The 15,789-nt window shown below is 37.5% G+C and overlaps 1 protein-coding gene across 1 annotated transcript in view; it reads left to right on the top strand.

Annotated features, from left to right (window-relative positions):
• The window catches only part of LOC150086638 (post-GPI attachment to proteins factor 6-like), a 176,137-nt gene that overhangs the window by 134,904 nt on the left and 25,444 nt on the right, over nucleotides 1-15,789 (top strand). Inside the window, exon 10 of the mRNA XM_090371488.1 lies at nucleotides 3,645-3,805. Coding sequence (XP_090227614.1) covers nucleotides 3,645-3,805 — 161 coding nt within the window. The remainder of the gene's footprint in view (nucleotides 1-3,644; nucleotides 3,806-15,789) is intronic.

The raw sequence follows: 15,789 nt of genomic DNA, 5'->3' as shown, positions 1-15,789 counted from the left end.
GGCTTCTATAATTCCTGCTCTCTCTTTCAAAACAGTCCATACACACGTGCCGCCACCAGCCAACATCCATTTACTGTCCAACTTCAAACTCACAGAACCAACTTTTCATCTTCCTTGTTTATTCATTCAACTGGTGTTTTCTGGAACAACCTTCCGTCATACATATTTCCTGAAAATTACAATCTACAGAAGTTCAAGTCCAATATCAACAAATAACTTCTTTCATCTTCTCAACGTCCAACCCAAGCATGGTACTCAGTACTATAGATTCTAATACCTCTCGTGTTTGGGGTTTACATAAAAAAAAAAAAGAAAGAAAAAGAAATGTGTTTTTGAAAAATATCACAGAGCCGTTCAAAATTGATTCTTATAACAGAACGTACGATAATGATGAAAGTGTAGTGCAATTTTCACTTTAAAAATGACCTTTTAGATAGATAAATAGCTTAGTTATATAGCGAAAATTTAAACTTTCAAGGTCTTGCAATGAATTACCTAAAAAAAAACTGTGTTATTGGGTTCACGTTACAATATTTTCATGATACCTCCATTTATTTCTACGGGATGCAAACATGTTTCCACGATTTTTTTAAGTTTGCAACATTTATGTAAAGCCGATTTTCCGGAAGTCGAGGAGTGGCTGTATAATTGTCTTTTCTAGTCTGTTCTGGTTTCACAATTTAGTTTTCTGCCCAATATGCTTTTATTTTATCCATTAATTTTAATGTATTCAAAATTGCATATATTTTAGTTCCTTTTCTTAAAATTTAATTTCATTTTAATCAGTTCATACTTTCGTAATTATGGGAAAACGTTTACTATTTTAAGTATGAAATATCAAATACAGTGGATTCCGGTTATTTGGGCCTCTGGTTAATCGGGACAGCCGTTTATTTGGGGCAAATCTTAAAAACAGAACCCAATCGAGGAAATAGCCAGTGTTTACTTTACTTAATTAGGACAACATGCCGTTTAATTGGGGCAGGAGACTACAGCACTGGAGATTAACCTGCGATTGTCTCTGACCGTACCACATGGTTCGGTCAGTTTTCTGGAGGTCACGACCATAAAACAGTAAAAACAATTAGCAGTCACCTGTTTATTGGACTTTTCTGTTAGTGCAATCTATCATAAACAGACAGTAAACTTGATCTTATTGAATTTTAGATAATACCGACAGCTGGAATTCTGTGAGTTATTATGGTGAAATCTGTTTACACTTCCATGAAATCTTCAATCACATAAAAAAAATTAATTTTCAAAATCTTCTCTCCATTCCTATTTTTAAAGCTTCGTAACTTGTTACTCTGTTCTCACTTGCGCGTATCATGTTAACTGCAATTTGTGTGTGCCATGTTCTTTGTTATTGACTGCTTATCTTTTTACTGATTTAAATTTTAACCCCCACCCACAAATGTCAGTGAATAGAGATGTCAACTAGTTAGTATGTACATATTACAGTACGTGTTAATTATTCCGATTTTCACATATCATTTAATTTTTTAATTGGTAAGGCAATAAAGGGTAAATTTGTGCTTAATATATCTTTACTTTTATAGCCTGTGAATAATATTCCTCCTATTTTCGCTAATTAGAATCGTTGTTTAATAGAATTAAAATTCAATTCACAAATGTGATCACAATGACCGGCGCTTACTACACATCGTATAGTGAATGGTACTTTACTGTGGTGAGTCCATCATAACATGATTTGATTGTACAGTGAACCAATTGTAAAGCAGGGGTCCATTGTATTTTTAACTATTTATGGGGCGCTTCTTGATTAGACCGGGGTTCGAGCCCGTCACCACCAAATACGGAGGATGCGGAAAGGTCAGGGAATGACCACCGCATATCCAGGAGCAATATGGCCTTAGTTGCTAATACTCCTGAAAACCAAATAACAAATAACAACTATTTATGGGGAACTTCGGATAACTGGGGCAGCTGCTTAATCAGGCCCAAATGCACTAGTCCCGATGTTTCCCAGATAACCGGAATCGACTGTACTTTATTTTCATTGAAGGTACCTTTGGATATTTATGGGGTTACTACTGCTCAGGTAAGGCCTTGCTGGGTTGAGTGGTTATCAAAGCACTATCTTCTTCCTTTGCTCACTGGAGTGCCATATAGGTTTTTCCTTAGAGATGGGGCATTGACAACTGAATTCCTCCTACTTCTTATCCATTTTTTTTTCATTTATTCTTCATTGGTCAACCTTCATTTTATTCTCTCTAAATTTTCATTTTAATTTGTGACAGCTTTAGCCAGTGAAGGAGACATATTGTCTTACTTATGTATGAGAGTTTTCACTTCTGAAAATTCATTATATTTTCTTTGTTCATGAAAACCCTGAACCTGGAAACAGACATACCAACTCATTGGCTTTTTTGGAGTTTTTCTTCTTTTCCAGTAACTCTTTCTATGTAGGTGGATTTTATTTTAATACTTAAAAAAAATAAATAAATACATTTTTTGAGTTACATTTCTTATCTGATAAGCATCAACAAGAATATTGTGTGTATTTCACTCCCAACCTCTACAAAAGGGCTGTTATAATAATTGAGCAAAGTTTTAATCACAAAAATAGATTGTATAAAAACTTTAGGTTTTTAGTTTCTGAAAAAAAAAAAAAAAAAAAAAAAATTCCTATTGTTTTTCACGTATCATTTTTAGAATTAGAAGAATGTTTGTATGAATCCCCCCCCCCCCAACTTAACCCTTTGAGGAGTGAGTTTTCAGAATATGTATCAGCTCAGCAAGTTAGATTTTCACTGGGAGTTCTATTTTCACTAGATTTTCACCAGCTCCATGAAAAATTGCAAAAATGAAAATTTTGTACTTTAATGCTTTTAAATATTAATGTGTTCTTGTTTTTATTTGATTATCCAACATTACATTGAAATTATTGTAAAAAATCAAATCATAATTTTAAAAAAATTCATAAAACAAACTCGCTGTTATTTATTTATTTATTATTATTTTTTTTTCAATACACTATTTCCTCTTCATCTCTGTAATAATATCACTTGATTTGATTTGATTAATTTTTGCACCTGAATTTCAAAGAATTCTGGCTATTGTAATCCCAAAATTGGACAACAATGGCTAATAGATTTCTGCCTATATTTTTCAGATATTTCAGTGCTGCCATTTATTTAAACTGTACTTACAATTACAGTGCTTGGAAACATATACGAAAGGGCAGCAACTATTGGCAGATTAAGATGATAATTCATACATTCATACAAATTTTAAGGATTCACACACATTATGTGTGAATCCTTAAAAATTTAAATATAAGTATATTAGCCATCAACATGCTCCTTAAAAGGTTAAGAAACAGTTTATAGAATGCAAATTATGTTTTTGCAGGTTAGATTGGAAAACAGTTGAACTGCATTTCTATCAAATAGAAAAATTCTGGGGGAGCCATTTACTGTCATTTAGGACAAAAATGGATTAGATATCAAAATTGCCTTTATACGGTTTAATTTATTGATTGAGTTTATTGATATATCCTTTTTGAAAGCTGCATCAAAGATTTTTTATGATGGTAAATTTTTTCTTGTAATATAAATGTCAGAAGGGATTCCATACTCCCTTTCCTAGCAGTTAGTAATTAAATTATATGCATTTTATAGTGATCCAGTTCCTGAACCATGTGACATGGAACAAGTACTAGTTGACCTCCGAATCCGATTACAACCATGTGTTTTTGAAGGGCAGTCATGTGGAGAATATGGTTTCTGCAAAGAAGCTCATTTCCGACAGTTCTTTTTCAGTTATTGCCGTTGCTTGCCTGGTGAGTATCAGGTTGTATTTACTTTTTCAGTTTAGGTCTTATTAATTATTTTCACATGAGTACCCCACAATAACATGCTTTACTTAGTAAAACCACTCCCCAGCTTACGTAATACCCAACTTACGGAAATTCAACTTTACGTAAGTTTTTGCCGGCCAGTGCCAACTTTAAAAAAATCGTGGAAACGTATTTTGCATGTTGTAGGAATAAATGGAGGTATCGTGAAAATATTGTATTGTGAACCCAACAACATATTGTTTTTTTTTTTTTTTTTTGGCAATTTGTTCCAAGACCTTGGAAATTTTTGCTATATATCTAATCTATTTATCTCTCTAAAAGGTCATTTTTATAATGAAAATTGCACTAAACTTTCATCATTATCATATGTTCCGTTATAACAACCAGTTTTTGAATGCCTTTGTGATATTTTTCTAAAACATTTCTGGAGGTCACTATCATAAAACAATAAAAGTAATTTGCACTTTCCGGTTTTTGGGCTTTTGTTATTGCAATCTATTATAAACGGGTAGTAAACTCGATCTTATTGCATTTGTGTTAATACTGTTAACTGGAATTCTGTGGGTTTTTACATACGGTATTATGGTGAAATGAGTTCTCCTTCACTAAAATCTTCAATCATATAAAAAACATAAGTAAATTTTCAGAATCTTCTCTTCATTCCTATTTACTTATTATAATGGTGAAGGGAAAGGGACAGCGGAAAGTGCAAGTGTTGGCACTGCTAGGAAACAAAACAAAATTGATTTATAAATGAAGACAATTAATTAAGAAGTACGAAGCAGGACAAAGTTTGTCATCTGTTGCACAGAATTAGGTCTCACTGCTTCAACTGTGAATACTATTTTAAGAGACACTGCAGGTATAAAAGAACATGTTAATGGATCAACGCATTTAAGATCATCAGTGATCACAAAACAGCATTCAGGTGCTATATTGAAGATCGAAAAGCTATTAATAATATGGATGGAAAATCAGATTCAGAAGCAAGTGCCTCTGAGTCCAATGGCCATTCAAGAAAAAGCAAGTATTTATGAAGATATTAAGGATAAGTACGGCAAGTCCCAAGCCAAGTTCGTGGCAAGCAGTGAGTGGTTTAATAGGTTCAAGCGTCTTGCTGTTTCCAAAATATTAAAGTATGCAATGAAGGCCAGTGCCGATTCTGCAGCTGCAGAGAAATTTTGTGATGTGTTGGAAAAAACCCCTTCTAATCTCCACAGCCTTCAAATTCTGCAGCGGCGGCGTGCTTATCAGCTGGAGAGTTGATTCTGGCAATGATGCTCGAAAGATAAAACTTGCTGACATTATGCCTGTCTCCTCTCCCCTTTTTAATTTTGAAATTTTTGTAATTTTGTACCCTTTTGTAATTTTTCCTGCGCATGAGATATAAAAATTGAATAAATAATTCTATTTACATGTTCGTCAGACATTTCTTTTTTGCTTCAATCATATTTGCGAGTGCTGCATAAGCATTTAGGGAAATTCTGACTTACGTAGAGTTACATGGAGTGCAACCCTTACGTAAGTTGGGGAGTGGCTGTATCTGTTTTTATAAATGAAATTTTATTGTATGAGAACTTAGTTATATATATTGGCTTAGGATTTTGGCCTGGGTAAGAAATTTGATACAATGAGAATTGATTATTATGCTGAATTGAGGAGAGGCGTGCCAGTAATATTCATATTAATTTATATTGACATCCTTTTTTTACAGTTCTGTTGAACTGATTTGATTGAATGTAAGATGTTTTTGCATGTTTAATATGTTTGAATTTGTTTAAGAACAAATCCTAATAGTGAGGTAATATCATCCCTGAATAATAAGTCATCGTCAGTACAATTGCTTTGTAAAACCCAATAAAGGGTTAAGTTTCCATTACTTATGGCAATAGCAGCAGAAAACATTATTTCTATATAGTAATTACAATACTTCTTTCATTTTCATCCCACCCCAAACCGTATCCCTTTTTTTGATATAAGAATGAATTATATTTAGTACCAGCTGAGTGGACCGTAGTTGAAGCTCATGTGACTGCTAAATATGTTTACAGTCATTGTCAAAATAATTAATTTATTTTTTTATAACCTTGTTTACATTCTAGCATTACCTGGTGATCATGATAGAAATTTTAAAATTACTGAGAACATAACATATGCTTGCTCAAAACTGTATTTCCTTTTTTTTTGTGAAGATCTATAGTAAAATTCCCTCTAAATCCATAACTGCGAGTAATTTGAATTACATATGAATGATGCATTTGTCTGCTCTCTCTCTCTCTCTCTCTCTCTCTCTCTCTCTACACATACACGTATGTGTGTATTACTGACCACATACAAGTATATAATCTAGAATTCAATACAGTGCTTAACTACATCAGGAAAAGTCAAAATGATTGTTCTTTTTCATACCTTCAAACCCATCCAATTTAGTGGAACGTTTTCTAATAATTAATGTGCCATCTGGTTTTCAGTCAAGTTGGTCCTTGAGGTTATCACAGACATCCTCTCAGCTATGCCAGTTAAGCTGTAATTGCTACCTAGGAGTCTAAAACGCTGATGGAACTGATGTTTGGGTGAATTCAAGTCATGAACCCAATTTCGGCAAAGTCCGGACGGTCGGTGACAGCCAAATCCCTGCGCCTTCACAATGGTGGAACTGTTAGTAATTGTGGGTATAACCTCCATTCACAAGCACACTGTGGGTGACCACTCAAGTGGGAACCAACGTACGTAGAGTTCGAGGTGTGGCGCCACCTTGAACTCTGTGTAACCAGGCAATACTAGGTGGTAGATGACTCTCATCAACCGGTGCAATACTACCATTTTGCTTATTGGAGGCTTGAAGCGGTGGAACCCATGTTTAGTCTCCAGATCTAAGTTCCGGTCAACCCTTCCCCATCTCCCCATCAAGCAGTACGACTGATGACTTTTGAGGTTATGATGAACATCATGGCAAGATCCAATATTCCTTACATTTCGAGGGTACAGCTCTAAAACGGTGTTCGCATGCCGGCTGCTAGTTAGTACACCAGACCGAACAAATTGGCAACTCTTTAGGAGGCTTCTGCATCAGCTAGTTATAATCTTGCTACCTCTACTCTGCCAGATAGTGACTGGAGGAGTCCGAGTAGTGTGTATGGGGGGGCATTGTCGAGGCCACGTAATGTCAAGGATCTGGGTATATTCTTGCCATGTGTATGCCATATCCAAAAATTTCATTACTTCATACAGCATTTCCCCCTCCACTTTTTCTTACTATTTAATCACCATGAATAGTCGAACTAATAGAGATTAGGTTTAGATCTGCAAAAAAGATCTAAACCTCCCAAACACTTCCAAGTTCATTTTACAAATATACGTGGCGCCTCCGTAGCCAGGTGGGAAGGAGCAGCAGTGCGTAGCACATGCTTTTTGATTAGACCAGGGTTCGAGCCCGTCACCACCAAATACGGAGGATGCAGAAAGGTCAGGGAATGACCACCGTATTCCCGGAGCAATGTGGCCTTAGTTGCTAATGCTCCTAAAAAACAAATAACAAATATACGTGGTCTCAATTCTAATCTCAACAATGTCCATTTCAACTTGCAGTCTGCCAAAACCCACATACTTTTTCTGACAGAATCTCAGCTATCAGTTGATTCAACTACTTCTCATCTCAGTTGCCAAAATTATTTGCTGTATGATTTCTTTCACCTCAAAGGTGGTACTTGTGCATATGTCCGTTCCGATATTCCCTGTCAGAGACTTGGTAATTTGAATCTCCTCTTTTCAATCTTCTCTTACTTAAAATATCTCTACCTCATTGTGTCAAATTCATCTGTTGTCTCTACCATTCTCCCAACTCCAATAATCACTTGGAGCTCTTTGACTTCCTCCCTTTTGCAACTTGACTTTCTCCAGTCCAATTTTCATAACAGTGAGGTAATTTTCCTTGGTGATTTTAATGTTCACAACTCCAGCTGGCTTTCTTTTTATAGTTACACCGACCCAGCTGGTCTAGATGCTGAGGCTTTTGCAATTACTAATGACCTTGCACAGATTGTTCATTTACCTACAAGAATACCGGACAATCCTAACCATACAGCCAACATGCTTGATCTTTTTCTCACAAACAACTTTTCTAAGTACACGGTCGAAGTGAGAGGTCCTTTAGGCACTTCAGATCACAACTTGGTGATTGTCTCTTCTCCAATGGAGCCTTTATCTCATGGCTATTCCCAACCTCATGTTGTTTAGCATTACAAGAATGCAAAATGGGATGACCTGCGAGATTTCTTTTCCTTGGTCGGATTGCTGTTTCAAAACTTCTGATGTCAACGTTTGCTCAGATCGTGATAGTGAAATTATTCTTGCAGGAATGGAATCCTTTATCCCACACTCCACTTTAAAATTTCGCCCTTTATCTAAACCTTGGTTTTCCAATAAATGTGCTAAGGCTGTTCAAGAGAAGAATGTTGCATATCGTAATTGGCTTGTTTCTAATTCTTCAGTTTCATTTTCTGCCTACACCAAAGCTCGCAACAATCGTAAAGCAGTTATTAATCAGTCCAAACTAGAGTTTGAACAGGCTAAGAGTAGAAAACTTGCCTCTTGCCCTAATGGTAGCCGAGCATTCTGGTCTCTTGCCAAAGCTATTGGCCGCAACTTTTGCCCATCTCTGCTCCTATCTCTGTCCAAACCAGATGGTTCTGTTGTCACTTCAGCCAAGGATAAAGCTAACCTGCTAGCATCCCATTTTTCTTTCAACTCATGCATTAACGTTCTTGGTAAAACACCTCCCACTATTCCCAACACGCTCCATTCAATGCCTCCTGTGGTCTTCCGTCAAAAGAATGCCAGAAGGATTTTGACGAATCTTGATGCTAAGAAAGCTCCAGGTCCAGATGGTATTTCCCCACTTGTTCTCAAAACCTGTGCTCCTGAACTTACTCCTATTCTTTGCCGCCTTTTTTTCACTTTCTTATTCCAAAGGTGTTTTTCCTTCTGCTTGGAAATTTGCTCATATCCAGCCAGTTCCTAAAAAGGGTGACAAATCCCTCCCATCCAATTATCGTCCCATTGCAATTACTTCCACTCTTTCTAAAGTAATGGAGAAATCAATTAACCACCAAATTTTAAACTACCTAGAAACCTTCCGTCTGATCAACGATCGCCATTATGGATTCCATCAGTGTCGATCCACTGGTGATATTCTGGCTTATGTTACCCATTTATGGATTAATTCAATGGAAAGGTTCGGTGAAACACAAGTAGTTGCTCTTGACATTTCAAAGGCTTTCGATCGTGTTTGGCATGAAGGTCTTCTAAACAAGCTTCTATCTTATGGTTTGCCAACTGTTTTTAGTAATCGGTTATTCAGTTTTCTCTCTGATCGCTCACTGAGGGTGATGGTAGATGGCTCTCTGTCTTCTAACTTCTCCACTAATGCTGGTGTCCCCCATGGTTCAGTTCTTTCCCCCACTCTTTTCCTCTTGTATATTAATGACCTTCTTCCATTGACTGGAAATCCTATCCATAGTTTTGCTGATGATAGCACACTGCATTCCACTTTCCATTTTGAGAAACCTTGTCCTGCTCAATCAGCTTCAACTTCTCAAAAATCTTCTACCAATTCCTTAAATGCTGATCTTCAGGTAATTCTCCAGTGGGGCAAAGACAACTTAGTTGATTTCAACCCTTCTAAAACTCAGTCTTGTCTTATATCTCGCAAAAAGGATTCTTCTGCTCCTATGCTTATCTTTAGTGACACTCCGATTTCTAGGCAAAATTATATATCTCTTTTGGGGATTACCCTGACTTCTAATCTCTCCTGCCACAAGCACATTGCAAATATTGCTTCCTCTGCATCTAAAAAACTTGGTTTTCTCTTTTGCTCTTGGCGTTACTTTTCTTCCAAACAGCTGCTCATTCTGTATAAATCGCAAATCTGCCCTGCCATGGAATATTGTTCTCACATCTGGCGTGGTGCCCCCAAAACCTCTCTCAGGCTTCTTGATTCCATTCAGAAGAGGGCAGTTAGGTTAATTAATGATTAATCTCTAACAGAGTCTCTCCACTCGCTTTCTCATAGAAGTACTGTTTCTGCTGCATGCCTCTTTTACAGATACTTCCATGGGCACTGTTCTTCTGAATTGGCTTCTGTAATTCCTGCTCTCTCTTTGAAAACAGTCCGAACACGTGCCGCCACCAGCCAACATCCATTTACTGTCCAACTTCAAACCCACAGAACCAACTTTTCATCTTCCTCAGTTATTCATTCAGCTGCCGTTTTCTGGAACAACCTTCCTTCATACGTATTTCCTGGAAATTACAATCTACAGAAGTTCAAGTCCAATGTCTACAAATATCTTCTTTCGTCTTCTCAACCTCCAACTCAAGCGCAGTACTAAGTACTATAGGTTCTAATTCCTCTCATGTTTGGGGTTCACATTAAAAAAAAAAAAAAAAAAAAAATAGTTTGTCCTGTGTTGTTTATTGCAGTTGTTCTCTTTGTAAAAAGGTTAGGTTAATTTGAATATATGTTTCATTTTTTTTTTTTAAAGAAAATTTGTTTGGGAGAGAAGGTTAGGTTACTTTGAATTTGCTGAGTAATATGACTGTAATGTGGTATTTGATTTGCATAAGTTGGCATACTACGCTATAATCATTATAGCATACGCTATAAGCAAAGAATTTTAAGATTCTTTTTATTGAATTTCATGGTGATGTGCATAATCCAACTGCTGCAACACATTTCATATATTAATTAATTATCATCACTTTAAAAAAAAGAGTGTAAAAACTTTCAATAGCATACCGTGTCTCACATCTGCCCCTTTTCAGATCAACATAGCCTAATTCAAAATGAAACTTGCATATTGTAGCTCACACTCTGAGCTACAATATACAAGTTGAGTTCTTACCTCTTGTAGTGACATTGATAATTTAATGTAACGTATAAAGAGCTAAAATTTTCTCACAGTTTAACTGATAAATCACAGATATTAGTCTCACTGTAGAAGATGACTTGAATGTTTAATAGCACAAAATACAAAATAGACTTATAGGTCAAATACAGTGTGATAGTCAAGGAGTTATTCCTTGACTAAAAATAATTTCTTGGGCAATGAGTCAGGAGGAATGAGAAGCTTGGCTCTTCATTTGTGAATGCAGTCCTTGCAATGTGTCCATATTGTTTTCAAATTTTCATATAGGTGCTACCATACTAGGAGTGCAGATAGGGTAACAGCCAAAGGTATATATGTTAGTTGATTTTTGAAATACAGTGGATTCCGGTTATTTGGTCCACCGGTTAATCGGAGTAGCCATTTATTTGGGGCAAATCTTTAAAAACAGAAACCAGTCGAGAAAATAGCCAGGGTTTACTTCGCTTAATTGGGACGGCATGCCGTTTAATCGGGGCAGAAGACCGCATCACTGGAGATTACCCTACGATTGTCTCCGACGGCACCACGTGGTTTGGTCAAAATTCTGGAGGTCACAATCATAAAACAATAAAAACAATTAGCAGTCACCTGTTTATTGGGCTTTTCTGTTAGTGCAATCTATCATAAACGAATAGTAAACTCGATCTTACTGAATTTGCAATAATACCGACAGCTGGAATTCTGTGGGTTATTATGGTGAAACGTGTTTACACTAACATGAAATCTTCAATCATATAAAAAAATTAATTTTCAAAATCTTCTCTTCATTCCTATTTTTAAAGCTTCATAATTTGTTACTCCGTTCTCACTTGCGCGTATCATGTTACTTGCAATTTGTGTGTGCGGTGTTCTTTGTTATTGATTACTTATCTTTTTACTGTTTTAAATTTTAACCCCCACCCACAAATGTCAGTGAACAGAAATGTCAAATAGTTTGTATGTACATATTCCAGTACGTATTAATTATTCCGATTATCACGTATATTCTTCCGATTTTCACGTATCATTTAATTTTTTAATTGGTTAGGTAATAAAGGGTAAATTTGTGCTTGATATATCTTTGCTTTTATAGCCTGTGGATAACATTCTTCCTATTTTCACTAATTAGAATCGCTGTTTAATAGAATTAAAATTCAATTCACAAACGTGATCAAAATGACCGCGCTTACTGCACATCGTATAGTGAATGGTACTTTACTATGTTGAGTTCGTTGTAACATGATTTGATTGTACAGTGAACCAATTGTAAGGGGGGGTACATTGTATTTTTAACTATTTACATGAAACTTTGGATAACTGGGGCAGTTACTTAATTGGGCCAAAATGCACAATCCCGATGTGTCCCAAATAACCGGAATGGACTGTATACCCATTGCTGACTTTCACTGTGATTGATATGAATGATAGCAAGAAAATTGGCTGTAAATCTCTACTTAATTCAACTATTTCCGTTGATTGGCTGCACACATTACACACGTATGGATAGCATGCCCCCATGGGAACAGTGCTGGAATGTAGTTCTGGAACATTCTAGCTAAAATTGGATCTGTGCTAAAAACCTATCAGTGCTGGTAGCACAGTGATATCATCGCTGTCTCCCCACACTGGGTGGAAAAGGCCAGAGTTTGAATCCCGTCGATGACTCGAGGAACTATAATGGGCTATTTTCACTCCGTGACTGAGTTAGTCTCAGGCATTGATAGCAAGTTTTCTTCTCCCTAGAAACTGGAGTTTTTTTGTCCAACAAAACAGGCAAATCGACCAGAGAATACACAATTTACAGACACAAAATACAGGTTTATGTAATGAATTATGGGTGACCCTAATATAATAATTTGATTAATTTATACTAAAAGCCTTCCATTTTTCACTTTGTAAAAGTTGTCAGGTCAACTTTTAGCCCAGACCTGTACGCAGTACTCCAGTCATGGTCTGACTTTTATACAAAAGAATAATCGCCTCCTTCTCCTAATAGCAAAATTCCTGTATATCATTGACAGCACCTCATGACCTGCTCTGGCAGCCTGTCTGAATTGCTCAGAAAACTTCATATCTGACTGCACAATTACTCCCTTGTCTTTTTAATTTTCCACCACCCTAAGTGTAGTACCACACAGTCGGTACGTTTCTCTACGGTTACTTCTACCATATGCAAGACTTTGCATTTTTAGCATTAGTAGAGGCATATGATGCAAGAAAGCAAGCTTATGCAGCATCAGCCAAAAAAAAGAAAGAAAAACACGCTCCCATTTCACCCCTCCGTTCGTTCCAAGTACCTGTCCAGCTCAGCCTTAAATTTATTTAGGCTATCAACTTCCACAACAAAGGATGGAAGTCTGTTCCACCAACCTACTGGCTAAAGGCAAACTTCTGCACATCTATCCTACATCACTCAGACCAGAGCAGCAAAGCAAAAGGCTCAAGCTAATGGGAGTGCTGTGGCTCAGGGGAGAACTGAGGGGGGCAGTTACCCTCTGAATCACAGCCTATTAAAATGCACTACTTGCTTGATGTTTGTGGAGCAGTCGGGTACGGGACATGATACTGCCATGGGGGATGTCTTTGTGTGTGTGCGATGCAAGGAGTGTAAGGAAATCAGGAGACAACTCAGCGTTGTTATGGGCCTATATGAGAGCTTGAAGGACAGGGTGGATGCCCTCGAAGGATTAAAAGTGAGGGGCCCATGAAGCTCTCAGCTGCCCACACCAATGCCAGAGCTTGCACTTGGTCATCACGCAACACAGCAGCAGCCCCCAAGGCAGAATGCGCTGGTCCCAAAAGAACTAGTAATTGTTGGTGACTCTATTGTCAGGGAAACGGGAAACATGCTTTGTAAAAAGGATAGGTGGAACAGGACCAGGGTATGTCTGCCAGGGGCAAAGGTTGATGACGTTGTAGAGCGGATATCATCTTTTAAGGGCACAAAAGGTGATATAGTTGTACACATTGGAACTAATGATATTAAGAGTAGGAGACCAGCGGAATTACTTAACAAGTACAGGTCACTGTTGAAAAAAAGCCGTGAATTAGGGTTGAATTTGAAAGTGTCTGCAATTCTGCCTAGACACGATAGGATGGAGTATATGATGAGAGCCCTGTCGATCAATTCAGCCCTGGAAAGACTGTGCAAGGCTCAAGGGGTAGAATTTTTTTCAGCCTGGTCTGTACTTGTTAACAGGAGAGACTGCTTCTACAGGGATGGGATACACTTAAATAGACAGGGTGCAAGGATGTTTGCTGATGCTATCGAGGCAGTGTTAGGTGGGGCGGAAAACTGCTAGATTGGGGGGGATACAAGGACTAATAGATTAACAGTAGCCACTGGCAGATGTGAAAGTGATTCTTGCACTGCTTCTATTGGAATGAGCTGCAGCCTGGAAAATAAGATGCAGGATATTTCTGAGACTGCTGGGAATCATTGGGGTACAAATAAACACATAGGTTGTGTTAGGGTAGCTAAGAAAAAAAACAGGTGCATGTATACTTGCGTATACACCAATGCTAGGAGTTTAGTAAATAAATTTGATGAATTTGAGGTATTGCTCAAAACATCAAAGGCAGATATTGTGGGGATTTCAGAGACGTGGTGTCACACAGATATAAGGAATGCAGAACTGGAATTTGGGGATTACAATGTCTACAGAAAGGATAGACAGGATAGGAAGGGAGGAGGGGTTATGCTATTAGTTAAGAAATACATAAAATCCAAGGAAGTGAAGCCAGTCGACATTGCTGGACAGTGCAGTGTCGAGTCAGTTTGGTGTGACATAAGCATTGGGAGATCAAAATTGAGAGTAGGAGTGTGCTATAGGCCTAATGACTCTGATGAGTATAATAAGAAACTGTACAGGGAAATAGAGTGGGCCAGTAAATCAGAGAGTCTTATAATGTGGGGACTTTAATTTCCCAGATATTGACGGGAATTTGGGGGCTGGTCACTCACACACTAGCAAGGCTTTTATGGATTTATTGGATGATTGTTTTCTACATCAGCATGTTCGGGAGGCAACTAGAGGGAGTAATACTCTTGATTTTATTATCAGTAGTGATTCTTCATGCATTAAGAATCTGCAGGTAAATGAACCACTAGGTGGCAGTGATCACAGTGTGCTGAAGTGGGATTTACTCAAAGAGGTAACTACCATTAGGGGTAAAGGGAAGGGTTATTGTTTTCGTAAAGGCGACTACGATGGACTGAGACAGTATTTAAATTCTATACAGTGGGACCAACTGATGATGTTACCAACAGCAAATTCAAAATGGGAAGCATTCAAAGAACTTATCTTGGAAGCTACTAGGCTTTACATACCAAATAAGAAATATTGTTCAAGGTTTACGCCTAAGTGGATGTCAGATGAACTGAGACATATGGCAGAGAAGAAAAATGCATGGAATACGTACAAATTAACACATGACACAGAAGCCTATGATAGATACAAGTTGATCTGTAACCAAGTTACAAAGGAGGTTAGGCAGCCGAAGGCAGATTATGAGAAATCTTTGGCAAGGGATGCAAAGAAAAACAGCAAAGAGTTCTTTACTTATGTAAACTCTAGAAGGAAGGGGATGAATCAGATTGGTCCACTTGATATCGATGGGTCAACTGTTGATGATCCTGCTCAGTTAGCTAACAAACTAAATGAATATTTTGCCTCGACATTCACACATGAGGAGTTATTCAGCGAGGGGAATGCCAGAGGTGTATTCAACTCTGGCAGTAAGCTAGAGAATCTTGTAATAACTGAGAGTAAAGTGGAGGAGAAATTGTTGAAGATAAATACAAGAAAGGAACCTGGGGTGGATGGGATCTATCCAGTTATATTAAAGGAGGCAGCAAAGGAAGTAAGAAAACCCTTACCCATAATTATGAGAGCTTCCTTGGACTCAGGGGAAGTACCCATCGACTGGAGATGTGCAAATGTAACCCCAATTCACAAAGGAGGATCAAAGGGCGACACAAGTAATTATAGACCTGTTAGTTTAACTTCTGTTCCCGGAAAATTAATGGAGGCACTGGTTAAAGAAGCACTGCAGGATCAT

This window comes from Mastigoproctus giganteus, chromosome 4, assembly GCF_048544385.1.
Source record: "Mastigoproctus giganteus isolate SK-2022 chromosome 4, ASM4854438v1, whole genome shotgun sequence".
Classification (NCBI taxonomy): Eukaryota; Metazoa; Arthropoda; class Arachnida; order Uropygi; family Thelyphonidae; genus Mastigoproctus; species Mastigoproctus giganteus.
Note: the sequence above shows the minus strand (reverse complement) of the source record. Positions and strands in the feature narration are given on the sequence as shown.